This window comes from Mandrillus leucophaeus, unplaced genomic scaffold, assembly GCF_000951045.1.
Source record: "Mandrillus leucophaeus isolate KB7577 unplaced genomic scaffold, Mleu.le_1.0 Scaffold576, whole genome shotgun sequence".
In the NCBI taxonomy this organism is placed as follows: Eukaryota; Metazoa; Chordata; class Mammalia; order Primates; family Cercopithecidae; genus Mandrillus; species Mandrillus leucophaeus.
In genome coordinates, this window is record NW_012106208.1 from 868,805 (window position 1) to 890,053 (window position 21,249).

General features: G+C 39.4%; 1 protein-coding gene across 1 annotated transcript in view; it reads right to left on the reverse strand.

Annotated features, from left to right (window-relative positions):
- Window positions 1-1,133: 1,133 nt before the first annotated feature.
- THUMPD3 (THUMP domain containing 3) overlaps window positions 1,134-21,249 on the reverse strand; it is a 23,766-nt gene continuing 3,650 nt past the window's right edge. The window contains exons 4-11 of the mRNA XM_011998593.1: window positions 20,713-20,790; window positions 16,016-16,492; window positions 12,923-13,053; window positions 9,693-9,762; window positions 7,077-7,192; window positions 4,430-4,540; window positions 3,346-3,469; window positions 1,134-3,155 (exon numbers count right to left, since the gene is read on the reverse strand). Of these exons, the coding sequence (XP_011853983.1) occupies window positions 3,003-3,155; window positions 3,346-3,469; window positions 4,430-4,540; window positions 7,077-7,192; window positions 9,693-9,762; window positions 12,923-13,053; window positions 16,016-16,492; window positions 20,713-20,790 (1,260 nt within the window). The 3' untranslated portion in view covers window positions 1,134-3,002. The remainder of the gene's footprint in view (window positions 3,156-3,345; window positions 3,470-4,429; window positions 4,541-7,076; window positions 7,193-9,692; window positions 9,763-12,922; window positions 13,054-16,015; window positions 16,493-20,712; window positions 20,791-21,249) is intronic.

A 21,249-nucleotide genomic window follows, 5' to 3' on the forward strand; every position in this document is an offset into this window, starting at 1 on the left:
GGCGACAGGAAAGCCTTTCATAATGGGATACTTTTTTTCACATTATTCAACATGTTTTAAAATTTGGTATACAGGTCTGTCTATGGTGTTTCTTCTGAACTTTTGCCAGAGTAGAATGGTTCGTGTTTTTCCTCATAGATGTACTCCTCACTAAACTTCATGACATCTAACGTGAACTTGTAAAGGCTATGCTTGAAAGTAAGGGTATCTTTTTTCTATGCCTAGGTTATTATTATTTTTTTTTTTTAGACGGAGTCTCACTCTGTCGCCCAGGCTGGAGTGCAGTGGCTGGATCTCAGATCACTGAAAGCTCCGTCTCCCAGGTTTACGCCATTCTCCTGCCTCAGCCTCAGCCTCGTGAGTAGCTGTGACTACAGGCGCCCGCCACCTCACCTGGCTAGTTTTTTGTATTTTTTAGTAGAGACGGGGTTTCATCGTGTTAGCCAGGATGGTCTCGATCTCCTGACCTTGTGATCCACCCACCTCGGCCTCCCAAAGTGCTGGGATTACAGGCTTGAGCCACCGCGCCTGGCCTTCTATGCCTAGGTTATTAATGAATATGAAGCACTTACAAGCTTTAATGTGCTTGAGGTTCCAAAGACCTTTCCAAATCTTCCCATTTTCAGTCTTCAACTTAACATTTTGGTCTTTGCATTGGAGACCTGAGTCCTATCTGACATTGGGCCTACTGGGCAGAATTTCCTAAACTGCCATTTTAAAAGACTTAAGGGTAACCAAATGTTCCCCTTAAAAGCACTCTGGTACACTCTAGTATTGGGAGATAACTATCTTCCCCTAATTAGATTTATAAAATCTTTCTCAATGTTTACATTTTTTCCCCTCAAATATATTGACTTTTTCATTCCCAATAACAATGTCTGGTCTGTAACTCAGTCATTCCATGTTCAGATTACAGATTCCTTTCCCCGTCTTTTCACATTCTTTTAGTCCAGGGAGACACACTTTGAAGGTTAAAACCCAAGGTCACATAATGAATAGGTGGCAATGTCACATATAACTCAACTCTAGGCCTTATGAATCCTGCTAATAGCCCATTGCCTATTCTAGTCACCAGATTGAAAAACACTATACTAGGGAAGAAGATGGCAAACTATTGCCCACCACATATTTGCATCAGTCTTGTCAAATTTTTATTGTAGTATTTAATAGGATTAAAGCTATGATGAATCAAGTAAAAAATTACTTCCTTAAAAACTAAGCTAGTAGGCAAAAATATTCGTTTGTTCAACAAATACCCACTCTGGCAGATACAGTACCCCGCACTTAGTGGGGGAAAAAAAAGACATCGTGGTGAAAACAGACATGGTCCTTGAATTTCCTGGTTCTGTGGGTTGCTTAATTTGAGGTTTAAATGGTTTCTTCCATCAGGTGAAAAGTTTTGTGTTCGGCCCATAAATAAAGCAGCTGGGAATTCTGATAGTGGCAAAATGGCCAGTCTAGGATATAAAATCTTCAGAAACATCTTATTTCCCATTCATTATGAAGTGTGGGGTAGGAGATCAGAGAAACCAGATGAAGATTGCTGGCTGTGCTGCTAATGTGAACTCTTCTTTCGAAGGTATTGTGTCCTTTTATTCTCAATGGAGACATCAGAAAGTATTAAGAGGAGTACTATTATAATATTAATAGGATACTGAAAATCTATCCTGAACGCATGCAGCCAGAGGCTCCAAATAATACTATGATGAGTTCCACAAAAAACCTCAACTACTCTTTGTTCCAGGGAAGCACCATTTTCCACAAAACTCTCAAGAAGGACTTGTTGGAACTGGAAAAGCAATTAAATGTGAATAGTGATCCAGGAGAAAGTAACAAACTCACGTAACTCCCAAAAGTTTTCCAAAGATAACATCAGCTTTTTTCTCTTGGCCTTTTAAGAAACTAGCCAACAAATACTCTGACAGGCTTGTGTTTGGTTTTGAAAACACACCTTAGTGTACTGAAAGAAAAACAATTTCTTTTAATTTGGTTTGTTGGTCCCATACCCCATCTATCAATGTATGTGCTATTTACAAATAGAAATGTTCTATACTAACAGTATTTTTGCAGTACCTTTTGATAATTCCTAGACCTCTATTTTCGTTCTATATGTTAATCTGAGTAACAGATGGATATTTTAATATTTAAGGCAGATGGTAAACTTTCCTATAGGTCTTGTGAGATTTTGTCTTACAGGCTGAACACCATTCACAAAATGTAATGCTTCATTCCTTCAGATTGAGGTAAAGAACTTGAACAACTGGATTAGCAAAGCTGCAAAGACAATGAAATGTGGCCTAAGATGTAATTATGTTCTCTGCCTTTCCTTTGGGCCAGAGTAGCTTTGCACTTGACACAATGGAAAATAGGCTATAAAGCCTGAAAATAAAATGTTCTAAACTCCAATCTCAGAGCACTTTAAAAGTAGGCTTTTCACTAGGCATCTTGAAAGTATTTTCAACAAAATACTAATTAAGCTACCACTTCACAAGAGCTTCAAGGAAAAGCTCTTTCTTATAAAATTTTTTTTTTTTTTTGAGACGGAGTTTCACTCTTGTTGCACAGGCTGGAGTGCAATGGTGTGATCTCGGCTCACCGCAACCTCCACCTCCCGGGTTCAAGTGATTCTCTAGCCTCAGCCTCCTGAGTAGCTGGGATTACAGGCGCCCACCACCATGCCTGGCTGATTTTTTTTGTATTTCTAGAAGAGGCGTGGTTTCACCATGTTGGCCAGGCTGGCCTCTGGACCTCAGGTGATCTGCACACTTCAGCCTCCCAAACTGCTGGAATTAGTCGTGAGCCACTGTGCCTGGTCTCATAAAACTTTTAAATTCCATCACATTACATTCACACCTTTTGCTAACCAGGATGAAGAGCCTTAAACAGGTTTAAAGAGTGCAGACTGCACTTTTGTTAATACTATTTTTCTCTGCCAAGTTCTTTATGCTAACATTTCCAGTGGTGGGAAGTACAAGTACTATTAGTCATCTTCATCCTTTGTATTACCAAAGAGTTCCTTTTTCTCCATCTTGTTCTGAAGGATGAACAAAAGCTTGAGGTGTACGTATCAGTACATAAACTGCAGCACGAAGGCCACCAACGTTCACCCAGACCGTATCCACCTTTCGCCATACATGTCGCATTCCAGATAATGCCTGTGTACACACAAAAACCACAGCAATTAGGTTGACAATCTACTTTTACACCAACCAGGATTCTTAGCTGCCTGATAAGAAACCTCAGGGAAAGAGAAAACAAATCTTATCCAAACAAACATCCCCAAATCTACTCAAAAAGATCCCAAAGTTGCCAGAGGCTGCGATTTTGAGCTAATGTGTATAGCACCTTGGTAAAGCATTTTGTGTCTTGAGTAAGTAGTACAGCTCGGCCCGTGGTAGGTGTGCAGACACGGCTCATCTCCCGTAGGCAAGCTGGATAAAGGTTCCAATTTCTCTTCTTGGATCCCATCCTATAATAGAAGGACTAGTGAGTCAAATACTGTTGCAAAAGATACAAAATAGAAGGAGTATATGAAACAAAACAGTTTCATGCATCCTGAGGCATGAAAAACAGCTGTAGCTTTAGAAACCAGACCTTTGCCATTACATGTCAATGAAATAAGCTGAGTTAGTAAACTGCTTAGAATTCTGAATCAAAAATAATTTTTTTTGACAACTATGTTATATAACTTGCCCTCTTAGTGAGTTTAATAAGCAGTCAAACTATATGAACCAAACAAGTGATTAGAAATCATTTAGGCTGGGTGTTTTGGTGGCTCATGCCTGTAATCCCAGCAGTTCGGGAGGCTGAGGCGGGCGGATCACCTGAGGTCAGGAGTTTGAGACAAGCCTGGCCAACATGGTGAAACCCCATCTTAACTAAAAATACAAAAATTAGCTGGGCATGATGGCACGTGCCCGTAATCCAAGCTACTCAGGAGGGTGAGGCAGGAGAATCGCTTGAACCCGGGAGGCAGAGGTTGCTGTGAGCCGAGATCATGCCACTGCACTCCAGCCTGGGCAACAGAACGGGGCTCTGTCTCAAAAAAAGAAAAAAAAAAAAAAGAAAAATCATTTATGCTGAGAAACAGAATCAGAACCAAGTCTTCCACCACCTTTTTGTGTAAAATATATAATTCAAGAATGGGCTAAAAAGTGAATTATAGGTAATTTAAAAATGAACCTCCTATGATGGTCAGGATTCAAAATGTAGTTAATACATTCCTGAGAGTTCACAGAAGAAACATAATGGGTGAATCCATCATGTTGTTCAGTGAAAAACAGCTCTGCTAAGTCTGCTAAAATTCAAGATTTTTTTCCTGACAGAATAAACACAAGGAAAATAATGACATATTTAGAAGTCTTGCAGATAGTAGTATAACAAGTGAAAGTAAAATTCATTTAAAAAAAAAAAACCAACCAATTCTCACCTTTTTCCAAATGGCAAATCTGTTACAATAATATCCACAGAACCAGTTCTCAATGGCAGATTACAGATATCCCACTGAACAGCATCTATGGGCAAGCCCCAGGATGGTTTGCTGTGGGGACAAAGGAAAGGTGCTTCAACATATTGTGAAGCATAAAATCGTTACAACAATTTTTGTTTCTGAAAAGAGACTGCTACAGCAAAATATAAAATGCTAAGAATATCAGTGATAATATCGACCTATTCAAAATTTAAGAAGTGGCACAAAGGTAAAAAATAGGTCAGGCTGGGCATGGTGCTCGTGCCTATAATCAGCACTTTCAGGGGCTGAGGTGGGAAGATCACTGGAGTGCAGGAATTTGAGACCAGCTGCGCAACAACACTGTGAGACCTTGTCTCTAAAAAATTTTTTTTTTTAAAGTTAGCAAGGCATGATGGCACACACCTATAGTCCCAGCTACTCAGGAGGATGAGGTGGGAGGACCACTTGAGCCCAGGAGTTGAAAGATGAAGTGAGCTAGGATTGTGCCACTGTACTCCAGCCTGGGTGACAGAGCAAGACCCCATCTCAGAAAAAAAGAAAACAAACTGAAAACATGATTGTAATGCAAAGAACTGCAAAAGACAACTTTAAAAACAATGCCGAAGCAGTAAATTACATAACCGATGATATAAAAATTAAGTTGCTGATAAAACATACACTGGAAAAATCAAGCACACTAAAGAAAAGATTATGGGGCGACGTATCTGAAGAATAAAGTTTGTAAAACTAGTAATAACAGGAGACCTAAAAGAAAAACAGATATGTAAAATTGGTAAATATATAGGTAATTGTTTTAAGATGAAAAACCAAAAGGAAATATATGTACCATGCTATATAAAACAAGACTAAGAAAAAAGTTAAGATAAAAAATATAGATGACAGAAGACAGAATGAATAATAATAAATACAAAGGATTTAAATCCTCCCCATTAAGGCAAAGTAACTGGTTTAAGAAACAAAATAATGCACAGGCTAAGAACTGAAGGTAAGTCAAAGGCTATCAGCAGAAATTAAGGATTTAATTGACATTTAATGAAGAATTTAAGAAAAAAATGCAATAAAGGCAATCACTACATAATTTTTTAAAGTACATATAAAATATGTATTACAACCACATATGAATAACTGCACAAAACAAAGCGTAAGGCAAAAAATATTAAAAACCAAAGTAAAATGAATAGAAAGTACTGTACAGGTTGAGGCCAGGCACGGTGGCTCACGCCTGTAATCCCAGCACTTTGGGAGGCCAGGGCGGGAAGATCATGAGGTCAGGAGATCGAGACCATCATGGCTAACAGGATGAAACAGGGTGAAAACCCGTCTCTACTAAAAATACTAAAAAGAAATTAGCTGGGCATGGTGGTGGGCGCCTGTAGTCCCAGCTATTCTGGAGCGCTGAGGCAGGAGAATGGCGTGAAGTCGGGAGGCGGAGCGCTCGGTCTCAAAAAAAAAAAAAAAAAAAGTACAGGTTGAATAGACAAAAAGTGTAGATACAAACAAGATAAAATATTCAGAAGCTAGAAAAGAAAGTTTGTTTAAATGTTTATCAGTTTTAATTAAAAAAAAAAAAGACTGGCCATATACTAGGCTCATAAAAAAAATAAACTCAATAAACATGAAAGAACCATTCAAAATTAATTCATCACAATAAAATAAATCAGTATTTAAGAAAATTGAAACCTTCCAACTAGTCTTAATATATGTAAAAGGATTGAATGTTGATCCATAGACCAGCAGCATCAGCATTGTCCCAGAGTTTCCTGGAAAATGCAGACTCTTAGATCCCATCCCAAACTACTGAATCAAAATCTGTGTTAACAGTACTCCCAGGTGATTCACATGTACATTAATGTTTGAAAAGCACTGTCCTAAAAAATTAGATCAGAGAGACAATGAAATATATAACCAATGACTTAGTAATAAAACAGAGGAGAGGCTATATAAACTGCAGTATTTCTGTACAATGGAATTTATGTAGTGACTTTAAAAGACTATGGTCCAGGTGTGGTGACGCGTGTCTCTAACCCCAGCATTTTGGAAGGCTGAAGCGGGAGGATCTCTTGAGGCCAGGAGTTCTACACCAGCCTGGACAAAACAGCAAGACCCCCATCTCTATGAAGAATTTAAAAAATTAGCTGGGTATGGTGGCACATGCCTGTATTCCTAGCTACTAGGGAGGCCGAGGCAGGAGGACTGCTTGAGTCCAGTAGGTTGAGGCTACAGTGAGCCATGATCATGCCACTGCACTCCAGCCTGAGTGACAAAATGAGACCCTGTCCCCAAAGCAAAAAAGAAGCCTATGTAAAAATACAGTGTTTAAAATTTTGTGAAATTAAAATGAATCTATATTCTTCCAGTATGTGGGGGAAAAGACATATGAATAAGACAGAAATGAAAAATTGCATATGGTGGGGAAATTATAGCTAAAATAATGTTTTTAAAATATAATTATTTTCAATAAACTTTAAAAATGTAAATGGAGTCTCAGTGTATTCATTTTCGTAACAATGATGTCACAATGCACTGGGAGTTTTAATTCATAAAGTCAATATAAAAAATGATTCTCTAACTCTAAAAGATGCTAAGAAATCTTTTAAATTTTTACCCTTCTTTAATTTGGCTCTTGGTCAATAAAGATGCAATGTTATTTGCTGCTCTATTCACAGCCAGTGGATTATTATCACCAGCAATATGGAAACAGTCAGTCCATTCAGTAGCCCCCTAAAAGGTAAGAGTATATGTTAAAACAAAAGTAGCAAACTGCAAAATGTGATTATTTAAATTGTTAAGAAACAAAGAGAATCCAGTGCTTCTCTAGAATGGCAAAACATTGCATGTTGTCAACTGTGCTATTTCCCTGGCTGAAAATGCCCTCTTATTCTTTCTCTGCTTGCTGAACCACTACCCATCTCGTAAGACCCAGCTCAAAACTCATGCCCTTTCGACACCAACCTTAACTCTCCAAGCAGTCTTATGTGCCGCTCCCAAAAGCACTTTGTATGTAGGTACCTCTGCCACTGCACTTGTTCCACTGTTAATTACTTCTTCCCCTTTGCACTTCCCAACTAACCCGGGAGCTCTCTGAGGTCAGGTCTAGTATTTTCTTCAGTTCCTCATCCAGCAGCGTCTGGCACACTAAATAAATTCTAAGTAAATGCGGTTTGAAAATATTAACCAAATTAAACTGATCAAACCTATACTCTTTTGTGGTTGTGGGAGTTTACATAATCTGATATATTTGAGAACTGCAAAATAAAATGTTATTTCCAGCTGGGCATGGTGGTTCACACCTGAAATCCCAGTACTTTGGGAAGCTGAAGCAGGAGGATTTCTTGAGCCCAGGAGTTTGAGACCAGCCTGGGAACATGGCGAAACCCCATCTCTACAAAAACACAAAAATCAGCTGGGCGTGGTGGTGTGCACCTGAGTCTCAGCTGCTCGAGAGGCTGAGGTGGGAGGATGGCTTAAGCCAGGGAGGCAGAGGTTGCAGGGAGCTGAGATCACACCACTGCACTCCAGCCTGGTTGACAGAGCAAGACCCCAGGTCAAAAAAAAAATAATAAAAAAATGCAATTTCCTTTGTATGATAGGCTTTTGAATGGTAACCACCATATCACTGGAAGGATTTTGTAATTTTAAATGAAAAACCTGTCAGCAGAACATAAATACCAAGTTGTCACATATCATTTGTGGAATGAGGTGACATGTGACCTTAGGCCTGAACAATGTTCTATGCAGATTAACAGAAGGTTTCTGACATGAAAGCTGGGAAAAGTCTGCCTCTGCTTAGGGGTGAGTAGCAAACACCTTTGTGTTCCTTTGTGAACAGTAACATACTTCTCATCCACGAGTACAGTGCTTCATAAGTTTTTCTTTTGCCCAGACACTTGAGGGTGATGACATACTCCTGTCTACAATCTTACGATGACTTCAAACAAAAGGGAAGTTGAAGTATCCCAGAAGTTTGGGTGGGTGGGGATGTAGAGGGGACCCAGAGTTTGAGGAAGCCTCTCAGTGATTCTGATTCCCAAAAATTTTTTTTTTCCTCCTAAACCTATTTGGATTTTCAGCATTGGAAAGAATTGGGTTTTACAGTGTAACACTTCTAAATTTAAAAAAAAAAAAGTATTCTAGATCAAGTATTTTATACTTTGGTGAATAAATCTTTATATATACCTTGTCAATTTCTTCATAATTTTATTCATTTTGATCACATATCAGCTTAAGTTTTTCTACACTGACATCTGCATGTCTACTCTTACATGGAAATGGCTCAAACTTCATGTTTTAATTTTTTTGGCCTTTATTTTCACCCGGAGCTCTGTTGTGTATTTCTTGACATGCAGTGACTTTACCTGCTATTTCATACACATATCATGATTTCACACTAGAAAACAACACTCTGCTTTGTTCCCAGAATCCTTCTTGGTCACAAGAAGGATTGGGTTTTTACTGTGCAGTCTCTTTAAGCCACAGTAATTTCTCTAGCTCTCACAGAACACAGTCATCATGTAGACTTCTACGATTTCACTCTTGGATTTTAACTCCCAGAACACAGATAACATTTTCTAATTACAGTTTGGATTATTTCTCCCCTGGTGGTCTTGCTTTGGACTTGCTCATCTGTCCAGTTTCTACCCAGTCATATAATCTGCGGTGTCTCCCTGCAGTTTATTCAAATTGGCTTTCAGTATACTATAGGGAAGAACTACTATGTTTCATACAAACTTCAGTGACTTTACCGGGAGCTCCCTCTTCTAAATTGTTTAAAAACATATAGATGATACTGATTATTCAGGGGACTCTACTGTGAAATATTCTCCATTTAGAAAATGCCTTTCCATTTCTTGCTTTGCTTTATACAGTTGTTATAAGTCCTCTCAATATCACGGTAATTTTGAAAACTAGTTAAGAGCATTTGGTATTAAGCTTGTCAGACTTCCTAAAAAATCCAAGTAATATTCATAAGTTTCCCCTTTTTACAACTATACTTATTCCCTCTAGGAACTTAAGTGGATTACAAAGAAGAAAATTGCCTTATTTTGTAAAGAAATAAGTAGTTACATTCTTTACAAAAAAGTTCCAACTTTTCTATTGTTAATTTAAAACTCTTAGGTCCACTGATCCAACCATGGAGATTTCATTATGTCTAATTTGCCCACTGGGTCTTGAATATTCTGTATGTATCACTCTTATCTAAAAGCTAAAGAAATATGATTACCTCTATTGGTATTGCCCCAGTTCCACACATCGGATCAACTATTATATCATAAGGTAGAGGATCACAGAGCCTAGAGAAAAGAAAACAGCCTATATGAAGACTCACCCAAAAGTTGAGGCTTCTGTACTGATGATTCCTGAAGCTGTAAGTTTGAGGACCTATCACACTAGCCTGAAGGAACACCAATCTACACATTTTAAAAATCAACTTATGGCTGGGCACGGTGACTCACGCCTGTAATCCCGGCACTTTGGGAGGCTGAGATAGGCGGATCACTTGAGGTCAGGAATTCAAGACAAGCCTGGCCAACATGGCGAAACCTGTCTCCACTAAAAATACAAAAAATTAGCTGGGCGTGGTGGCGGGTGCCTGTAATCCCAGCTAGTAGGGAGGCTGAGACTTGCTTGAACCCAGAAGGTAGGGATTGCAGTGAGCCAAGATCATGTGAGATCCAGCCTGGGTGACAGAGCAAGACGTCGTCTCAAAAAAAAAAAGATAATAAATAAATAAATAATAAATTTTTAATGATATGTTGACTGTATATTCTATTACTCGGGAAAAAAAATCATTACATATAACTAAATCCCATTTCACTCTCAGATGAAATTTGGTTTGCAGACATCTTAAAGTACACACATGTACACACAGACACACCACACACATGCATACTTTTAGACAACAGTGTTGTTTTCAATAGAAACCTGTATTACATTAAATAGACTCAAAAATGTCTCAAGTCAAACATGCATCAATATAAGGATACTGGCAATGAGACATTCAGTATTCCTTTCCTTTTGAATTTAAAGATAATAATCTTGACATAAAAAAAATTGCTCTGTGGGACTAGGTAATAAAAAAAGGAAAAAAATGCTTTACTTTGAGCACTTAGTATTTGCTGGGCAAGGACTTAAGCTCTTTCCATGCATTATCTCACGGAATCCTCAGTAATGACCCTGTTAGATAATTATCATTATTCTCGTTTTAAAGGTAAGCTGATGCAAGGAAACATGAAGTTACCTGCCCAGGGACACAAAACCAGTAGGTAACAGATTCAAGATCAGAGGCATTACTGTTAATGGCTTAAGTGTTATCCTCTTTATGAAGCATCCCACCCTGAAACAGGTCAGTAGGTTTCTTCCCTTCTCTTGTTCTCATCTTTTCATGTGCTGGTGTGGGACTTATCACATATATGATAACTGTTTATCTCCCTCATAAGACAGATTCTTGGGGTTAATAGTGGGTTCTTATTGTAACATTGGTCCTGCTCTATGTCCTTGTTCCTACTCCTCAACACATGGCAACAGAATCCTTGGCAACCCTCTTAAGGGGGTAAGCACCCTGTACTCCAAGCCATTCCTGATGATCAGGGGTGAATAACTGACCAAAACAATGTCAATCAGATTCTCTCTTCCAGGAATTTGGAACAAAGAGCTAAAAGCCCTACGCAAGGTGGGTTGGTCGTTTGGAATTGGAAATACATAAATTTAGATGAGAAAGCATGTAGATGAGAAGCGACAAGAGTACACAGGCTCTAAGGGGAGATAAAAATGGCTGCCCACATTTCTGGCGGTTTTCCAAGATGTGGTTCCTACCCTTCTTGAGAACCAACATTCAGTTTTTCTGTAGAATCCCCAAGATTTCTCTTTATCTTTCCAAAAAACCCTCCCTGGCACAATCATCACTTTTTTATCCTAAACTTGTTTACTTAGGTTTTTAATATTTGCACGCAAAATAATACCCTCTGTCTATCCCTGGTTTCTACCATATGCCTAGCAGTAGATAATGCATATTTGTTAAATTAATGAAGACTAGAAAATTTTCCTTTATCAAATGGGCCCAATTTTCTATTATTGTCATTGAATTAATATGTTAGGAAGATAAAAGATTGGAACAAAAGGAATACAGTCAGGTGCTGCATAACAATCTTCCAATCAATGGTGGACCAAATATATGAATGCAGTAATTATAACACCATATTTTTACCCTACCCCTTGTATGTTTAGATACACAAATACTTACCACTACATCACAACTGACTACAATATTCAGTACAATAACATGCTGTATAGGTTTGTAGCCCAGAAGCAATAGAAGATACCACATAGCCCAGGTGTGTAGTAGGCTACACCATCTAGATTTGTATAAGTACACTTCATGAGGTTCACACAATGATGAAATTGCACGATGACACATTTTTCAGAATGCATCCCTGTTGTTAAGTGATGCATGACTGGACTTAAAACTACCAGGACATACCAGGCACTGTATATAATAGGTATTTTGCATATGCTTCAGCATGTAATCCTCACTAATAATCCTTTAAGTCTCATATCAAATTCATTTTGCCATCTGGAAAACAGAAGCTTAGAGAAAATAAACATTTTCAAGTGGTGAAAAGCAGCACCCAATAAAAGAGAGAAGGGCAAAGGAGAAGGAAAGATAGGTCTTGCACTCTGAAAAGTGAAAAATTCTAGGATGATTCCTGGGTTGCTGTGAGTATAAAGCTTAAAAATATAAGTAAAGGCTCTTTCTGTTCATTTACACTTTACACAAATACAAATATCTGCTTTCATCTTTTTCACTGCACAGAAATGAAACAGCAAAATTTGCTCTATCTCCCAACACACATATCCTTGCTAAACAGAAATGTGGTAACTGCATTCAAGAGGTAGGTGAAAACTATCACTCTCATTTTAAAATCAAGAAAACTGGGTGCGGTGGCTCACACCTGTAATCCCAGCACCTTGGGAGGCAGAGGCGGGTGGATCACCCGAGGTTAGGTATTTGAGACGAGCCTCGCCAACATGGTGAAATGTTGTCTCTATTAAAAAATACAAAAATTATCTGGGCGTGGTGGCAGGCGCCCATAATCCCAGCTACTTGGCTGAGACAGGAGAAATACTTGAAGCCGGGAGGCAGAGGTTATACTGAGTCGAGATCTCACCACTGCACTCCAGCCTGGGCAACAGAGTGAGACTTTGTCTCAAAAAATGAAATAAAGAAAACTGAAAAGAAATAAAGAAAACTGAGCCACCTATTAAGCAGCATTTTCAGATCACAAGGAGTCAATATTGGATAGAAGGGAAAGAAATAGATCATTAGCTTTCCTTTCTTTATCCACTAATTCCAACACAGTACCTCAAACACACATACACACAAATCAGTATTTTGGAAGGGAACATTCAAACCAAGGTGCCACTTTAAGCTGGACGGCAAACTCATTTTCTTACCTGAGCATCCCATAGGCAAGAGTTGATCTAAGAGTTGTAGGTCCAAAATGTGTTATATTTCTTCGGTGGAGACTCTCTTCAGTCAATGCAATGCCCACAATGACTTCGTTATCATGGATGTTCAAAAGAACCTATAGTAAAGTGGAACAAGACAAAATAGTTTTAGGATTGTTCAAACTGCACTTTGTAGTAAGACTTTTCTGACCTGGGCCGGTCCCCTACTCCTGGGAGGTCACCATATTGATGCCAAACTTAGTGCGAACACCTGATCAGCATAGCACACCACAGCCCAGAACTGTCTAAAAATTTAAGACATTTAAAAAATACATATTAAAAAACCTCTAAGCCTTCAAAATATGTTTGTGTTATAAAAATTGGGGTGACATCTGGTGGTTGTAGCCAATAAATATAGTGAATTAAAAGAAAATAATAGATGTTAAAATGAATGACAAAAAGTATATACTATATGACTTCATTTATATGAAGTACAAAAATTGGCAAAACTAATTTTTGGTGGTAGCAGATTAGTGATTGCCTTGAGTGGGTACTGACTGGCAAAGGGCAAGGGGAGCCCCTGAGGTACTGGAAATACTTTGTATCTTTATCTGGATGCTAGTTACACATCGTGTATATAAGTAAAAACTTACTGAAGTGTACACTTAAGATTTGTGTACTTAATGCAAAGTATATCTCAACAAAAAAGTTTTAAAAATTGGTAAAGCCTCAAATAAAAAGTCTTATTACACTGAGTGCGGTGGCACATGCCCGTAGCTCCAGCTACTCGGGAGGCTGAGGTGGGAGGATAGCTTGAGCCTGGGAGGTCAAGGCTTCAGTGAGCCATGATTGCACCACTGCACTCCAGTCTGGGTGATACAGCGAGACCCTGTCTCAAAAGTGAACTAAACTAAACTGTTACCCAATCTTTCACCGAAAGATTTCCTGGGCTTAACCACAGCAGAAGCACAGCTGACACTCATAGCACTTCCTAATGCAAAGCACTATTCTACACATTTACATACATGGCCTCATCTCATATTCACATCCCCTAAGCTAGGTATTATTCCCCTTATAAAAGAGGATATTGAGGCACAAAGACAGCTCCTCTGAAATTCCTTTTTTTTTTTTTTGAGACAGGGTTTGTCTCTGTTGCCCAGGATGGAGTGCAGTGGCACAATCACAGATCACTGTGGCCTGGACTTCCTAGGCTCAGGCGATCCTCTTACTTCAGCCTCCCAAGTACCTGGGACTACAGGCGTATGTCATCATACTCAGCTATTTTTTTTTTTTTTTTGTAGCGACAAGGTCTCCCTATGTCGCCTAGGCGGGTCTTGAACTCCGGGCCTCAAGCAATCCTCCAATCTCGACCTCCCAAAGTGCTGGGATTACAGGTATGTGTCACCACACCCAGCCTCCTCTGGGATTTAACCTAATGCGGCACGGCTCCAGAAACTGTCCTCTGAATCACCTTGCTAACTTTTAGACATCACTGTTCTAGTTAACCTATTCATTTTCTTTTTTAAAAAATTTCTTTTATTTTTAGTAGAGACAGGGTCTCCCTGTTCTGCCCAGGCTGGTCTCGAATTCTTAGGCTCAAGCGATCTGCCTGCCGCGGCCTCCCAAAGTACTGGAATTACAGGTGTGAGCCACCTATTCATTTTCATGGCAGTATATGAGGAAAAAAAGGAATGGGGAATTATACTACTGATTTGACATGCACAAAAAAGTTAGAATCAGTGACTTGCCCCAGATTCAAGTGTACCAAAAGCAACAGAAATTGGCTCTTTGGTAAATACATCAGCTGCTATAGACGTTTTAAGCTGTCAAGAGTCTTAACGACTCTAGTTCCTATGGCTCACATGTCAATCACCTAGGTAAAAGAGGATTAAGACCAAGGAAAGCAAACATACTAAAATGAGGTACCTGGCTTTGGAAATCTAGCAGAATTTAAGAAAGAGGAGAGCTGACTCTACGACGAGTATTAGCAAAGATGTCCTGATTTGAGAAGGTCAGGGTTTGTTTAAAAAACGCACTTTTCTTTTTTTTTTTTTGGGAGATGGAGTCTTGCTTTGTCACCCAGGCTGGAGTGCAGTGTCATGATCTCGGCTCACTGCAACCTCCACCTCCCTGGTTCAAGTGATTCTCCTGCCTCAGCCTCCCCAGTAGCTGGGATCACAGGAGCGTGCCATCACACCGGGTCAATTTTTGTATTTTTAGTAGAGACCAGGTTTCACCATGTTGGCCATGCTGGTCTCGAGTTCCTGACCTCAAGTGATCCACCTGCCTCAGCCTCCCAAAGTGCTGGGATTACAGGCATGAGCCACTGCGCCCAGCCTTATTTTATTTTTTCAGTAGCAAAGCTCTGCCACCAAGACACACAAAAACAAAATAACTATTTTAATTCTGGTTGAATTTCATAATATGAAAGTCCACATAATACAGTAAAAGAGTACTCTATTAGAAATCAGGCCAGGTGTGGTGGCTCATGCCTGTAATCCTGGCACTTTGGGAGACCAAGACAGGCAGATCACTACAGGAGTTTGAGCCCAGCCTAGCCAACATGGTGAAACCCCATGTCTACTAAAAAATACAAAAATTAACCAGGTGTGGTGGTATGTGCCTATAGCCCCAGTTACTTGGGAGGCTGAGCACAAGAATCACTTGAACCAGGAAGGTAGAGGCTGCAGTAGGCTGAGATCATACCACTGCACTCCAGCCTGGGTGACAGAGCAAGACTCTGTCTCGAAAAAGAAAAAGAAGACAACTCAACCTTGATAGCTTCCATCTGCGGAGCACTTAGTGTATGCAAGGTATTGCACCAAATATTTTAAATGTACCTTATTTAACCTTCAGGATAACTTTAAAGGTGCATACTATTATTGGCTCCATTTGAAACAGAGACTCAGAGACTATCTAGTCCAAAGTTAATACAGTTGTGGAGTCAAAATTTGGATCTAAATCTGTCTCCAAAGACTATGCTCTTCTTAACCACACCCTACTATTTCAATTTAATTGTGCATAACACTGGGTTAGTCTGAAAATTCTACAAATCTGTGACAGCACTCTTCAATCACCACAGTCAGAGGCTATACCTACCTCCACATCAAAGTTGGTCATATCAGCCTTCCACTTAAAATAATCTTGAACAGCACCCCCAAAATCTCTTGCAGCCTCATTTGAGGTAAAGCAATGTTTCTCTCCTGCCCTGTTGCATGTGACTCTAAACTTTAGCACTTGAGGCTCAGTTTCTTCTTTTGAGCTTTCATCAGTCTCATCTTTGGAAGATGCCAAATCATCACCTACTAATGTTGACACGTCCTCTTTGATGGCTGGATTTTCATAATAATCTAAGATATGAGAATCTAAAGCATGGCTAGTGAACTCTTTTTTAACATTTCTCTGATTGATTTTGACTTCTTGTCCACTATTAATCTTCTCTTTACTTAAATTCTGATTTATCTTTTTGCGCTTTGCTTTTTTCTTTTTAAAACTGGCATTAATTTTCCACACTTTTAAGGGGTTTGACCATGGGAGTTTTCCAGCCAAGTCTTCAAAATCCTTTAGAACTTCTTCCTGTAAAGGACAGAGAAAGAAATTCGTTCATTTTCCACCACTATAATCAAACAAATAAATCTCTACTTTGCTTACAGACAGTTAGTATCCATGGGGAACACTGGTTCTAGGACCCCCAAAGACACCAAAACCCAAAGATGCTTAAAAGTCCCTCATATCAAATGGTATAGTGTCTGCATATGACCTACACACATCCTCTCAAGAGTACCTCAAATCATCTCTATATTAAAAATGATACCTGATACAATGTAAATGCTACGGAAATAGTTGTTATACTGTATTGTTTGGGAAATAATGATAAGAAGAAAAGTGTGGGCTGCATATGGTAGCTTACGCCTGTAATCCCAGCACTTTAGGAGGCTGAAGCAGGTGGATTACTTGAACTCAGGAGTTTGAGACCAGACTGGGCAACATGGCAAAACTCTGTCTCTACAAAAAAAATACAAAAATTAGCTGGGCATGGTGGCACGTGCCTGTAGTCCCAGCTACAAAGGAAGCTGAGATGGGAGGCCTGCTTGAGCCTGGGAGGTGAAGGCTCCAATGAGCTATGATCACGCCACTGCACTCCAGCTTAGACAACAGAGCAAGATCCTGTCTCAAAAAATAAACCTTTTACAAAAAAGAATGAACACTGACTACGATACTCTTAAGGAAAGAAAACTTAACTCCAAATTTTATGCCCAAACTATCAGCCAAATATAAAGGTGAAAGACAAACATTTCTGAACTCATGCCACTCAACAGATACAAATTTTAACAAAAGGACAAATAGTGTGCTATAATCTATTTAATTATATCACTAAAATGAAAAAATGTAGGGATTGTGACTATAAAGCAGAAGGTAAATGTTACAAACTGGCATGTAAATGGGCATACTGATACCCTCATCTCTTATACCCAGAGGTCCAAGGATAGAAGTTAAAGCTGATAAATAAAATGTAAGTATATTTAAAGGTTTAAGGGTGAACACTAAGAAAAATAACTGAAAAATAAAGGAAAAAAAGTATAAATATGCCAATTTCATCATTGCTCTTAGCAGGGATTCAAAAAATACTGTGTATATATGGTAGATAAGGTAGATAATATCAAATTGTAGTTATAAAGGTAACAGCTAGAACACACACACACAAACCTTCCAAACTATTAGAAAACACAGGCACATGAAAAAAGTAAACAAGACATAATGTAGACATTTTTCAAATTAAGAAAAAGCAAAAAGTATAAGCATGACAAAACTAAGACTACACAGTTGTCATTATCAATAAATATCAGTGGGATAAACACGAAGATGACACTCAGTTTGAGTATGTACAAGAATTTACATAGTGTATTTGTTGCACCACTGTAACAGCAAAAGAATGTGAAAAACCCTCATGCCCTAAAATGGGACTGGTTAAATTACAATACAGCCAAACAATGGAGTATACACAGCCAACTCCAGCAATGATACTGCCAGGATCTCCAACATATAGGTTGAGCATTCCTAATCTCAAAGTCCAAAATCCAAAACCTAAAACTTTTTTGAAGTGCCAACATGATGCCACACAGGTAGCGGAGATAATGACACCTTTGCTTTCTGATGGTTCAGTGTACACAAACTTTGTTTCATGTATAAATTATTTTAAAAATCATATAAAATTACCCTCAAGCTATATGCATAACATATATATGAAACAAATGAATCTTGTGTTTATAAATAGGTTCCACCCTCAGAGTATTTCTTTTTTTTTTTCTTGAGACGGAGTCTTGCTCTGTCACTCAGGCTAGGGTGCAGTGGAGCGATCTCGGCTCACTGCAACCTCTGCCTCCCAGGTTCAAGCGATTCTCCTACCTCAGCCTCCTGAGTAGCTGGAATTACAGGAGCCCGCCACTGCTAATTTTTTGTATTTTTAGTAGAGACGGTGTTTCACCAACTTGGCCAGGCTGGTCTCAAACTCCTGACCTCGTGATCCACCTGCCTTGGCTTCCCAAAGTGCTGGGATTACAGGCGTGAGCCACCGCACCCAGACCAGAGTATTTCAAAAAACAAACAAACAAAAATCAAAACATTTCTGGTCCCAAGTATTTCAGATAAGGGATACTCAACTCGTATATGGAAAAAAAAAGCGTAGCACAGAAAAGTATGTACGCTATGCTTTCATTTGTGTAAATAAAATACATTTATTTGTAAAATATCTCCAGAAGAACACCCAACAAATTGGTGATAGTTGTTGCCTCCAGGGAGGGAGCTGCATGGCACGGGGATACAGGAACAAAGACTTACTTTTCACTCTATATCCTTTCAGTCTTTACAAGTTTGCTCCAAATACATTAACTAGTTTTTAAAAATCTATATAAATCAGATTTGTTCACACTTTTAAAAAGGCAGACGGAGGCCGGGCGCAGTGGCTCACACCTGTAATCCTAGCACTTTGAGAGGCCAAGACGGGTGGATCATGAGGTCAGGAATTCAAGACCAGCCTGGCCAAGATGCTGAAACCCCATCTCTACTAAAAAAACCCAAAAAATTAGCCCGGTGTGGTGGCAGGCACCCATAGTCCCAGCTACTCGGGAGGCTGAGGCAGGAGAATGGCGTGAACCCAGGAGGTGGAGGCTGCAGTGAGCCGAGATCACACCACTGCACTCCAGCCTGGGCGACAGAGCGAGACTCCGTCTCAAAAAAAAAAAAAAAAAAAATTAGCCGGGTGTGGCAGCATACACCTGTAGTCCCAGATACTCAGGAGGCTGAGGCAGGAGAATCACTTGAACCTGGGTGGCAGAGGTTGCAGTGAGCCAAGATCATGCCACTGCACTCCAGCCTAGGCAACAGAGCAAGACTCCATCCCAAAAATAAAAAAAAAAAATGCGGGGATGGAGGTGGGGAATGGGGGTCAGGTGCAATGGCTCACACCTGTAATCCCAGCACTTTGGGAGGCTTAAGTGGAAGGATTACTGGAGCCCAGAAGTTTGAGACCAGCCTGGGCAACACAGTGAGACCCCATTTCAATACATTTTTTTTTTTGAGACAGAGTCTCGCTCTGTCACCCGGGCTAGAGTGCAGTGGCTCAGTCTCTGCTCACTACAAGCTCTGCCTCCCCAGGTTCACGCCATTCTCCTGCCTCAGCCTCCCGAGTAGCTGGGACTACAGGCGCCCGTCACCGTGCCTGGCTCATTTTTTGTATTTTTAGTAGAGACGGGGTTTCACCGTGTTAGCCAGGATGGTCTCGATCTCCTGACCTCGTGATCCGCCCGCCTTGGCCTCCCAAAGTGCTGGGATTACAGGTGTGAGCCACCACGCCCGGCCCCACTCTCAATATTTTTTAAAAGATGGGGGTGGGGGCTAATCAATTCATGATTATCATCTGAATACTTAAAAATAACAGAACTCATTAGAATGATTTAAGCTTTTCTAAAAGTTAGATTTTTGTTAATAAAATTTTTACCTATTTTCAGTCTGACTTCTTTTAGGTCTGGTCTTGTTTTCTTCTAGGCTGTGGTTTCATACAACTTTGATTGGTTTTTGAATAACGTTTTGGAAATCAACATGTTTGCCAATAAATAAAAGTTAGACAATTAGGTGGCATATCACAGTTGTTTTTAAAAAGATTACTTCTCAGATAGGTAAAACCGATAGAAAAATGTTTTTAGGCAGTGAACTCTAGAAACCTAACCAAAAAGCAGTGTGGAAAAAACCTAAAGCCTTGCTGCAATCTATTTTCAACCTTCAGCTTAGGCAGCAGCTGAATATTTAGGATTCAGATGCTAAATACATACTGGAGACAAAGCTGTTGTCCTAACAACTGAAGGAGTATTTAGATATCACTTTGGCTTTATTTCAAAAAAATGAAGAAACAGAAGAAAGCAGAGCAAAAGCAGGATGGCGAGGAAGTGTTATCTGTAGAAGACACAAATTGTCACTTGTTCTTTGGTTCATGTTCTGGAAGCAATTCTATTTTGGAACTAAATATACGTAAAAGCAAAGCAAATCTAAGGTTTATATCTTTTATAAATAAAACAGCGTGTTTTCTTTCTTATAAACTTTAATGATTTTCAATACTAATTTTTAAAAAACATCTTTTGGGATAGACTGTCAGCAAAACTCTAGATTTATTGTAAAAGCCTCCCAGTATTCTCTATTACAAAGACTACAGTAATGCTCAATTTTCACAGACTGTGAAAAGTGGAAATAATCTCTTTGGGGAAGACAGACAAAAATCAGCCACCATGTTTGCGATAGCTCACCTTTATTTGTTTGAATTGGTAATCTTGAAATTCTTGAACCACCACAAATAAGTTGTCAACTGATCTAAGACAATGAACCTGGGTGAAAAAAAAGAAACACACTTCTGAGAAAGCTTTTGAACAGCACAAGCTATCAACAATTAAGTATTTAAAAAATCAGGAATGGTAGTTTTAAAGCAGCTACTAACTATATTTTATATTTTTAAAATGTTCCATCTCCCTAGTTTCTCATCTCTTTGGTTACCAATCAGCTTTCCCCTAGAGAAAGGGAGAAAGGGCACATGGAAAGAGAGAAGCATGAAGTGTTTTGTGGGAAACATGTCTTTCGTGGGAGAAGAGAAAGGTCAAGTCACTCAAGTGGGCTCTATCATACTTCCTCGATGGCTTTCTATGGTACACTGTATGCTGCAATGGTTAAAAGTAGCGGATTTGAGGCCGGGTGTGGTGGCTCAAGCCTGTAATCCCAGCACTTTGGGAGGCCGAGACAGGTGGATCACGAGGTCAGGAGATCAAGACCATCCTGGCTAACACGGTGAA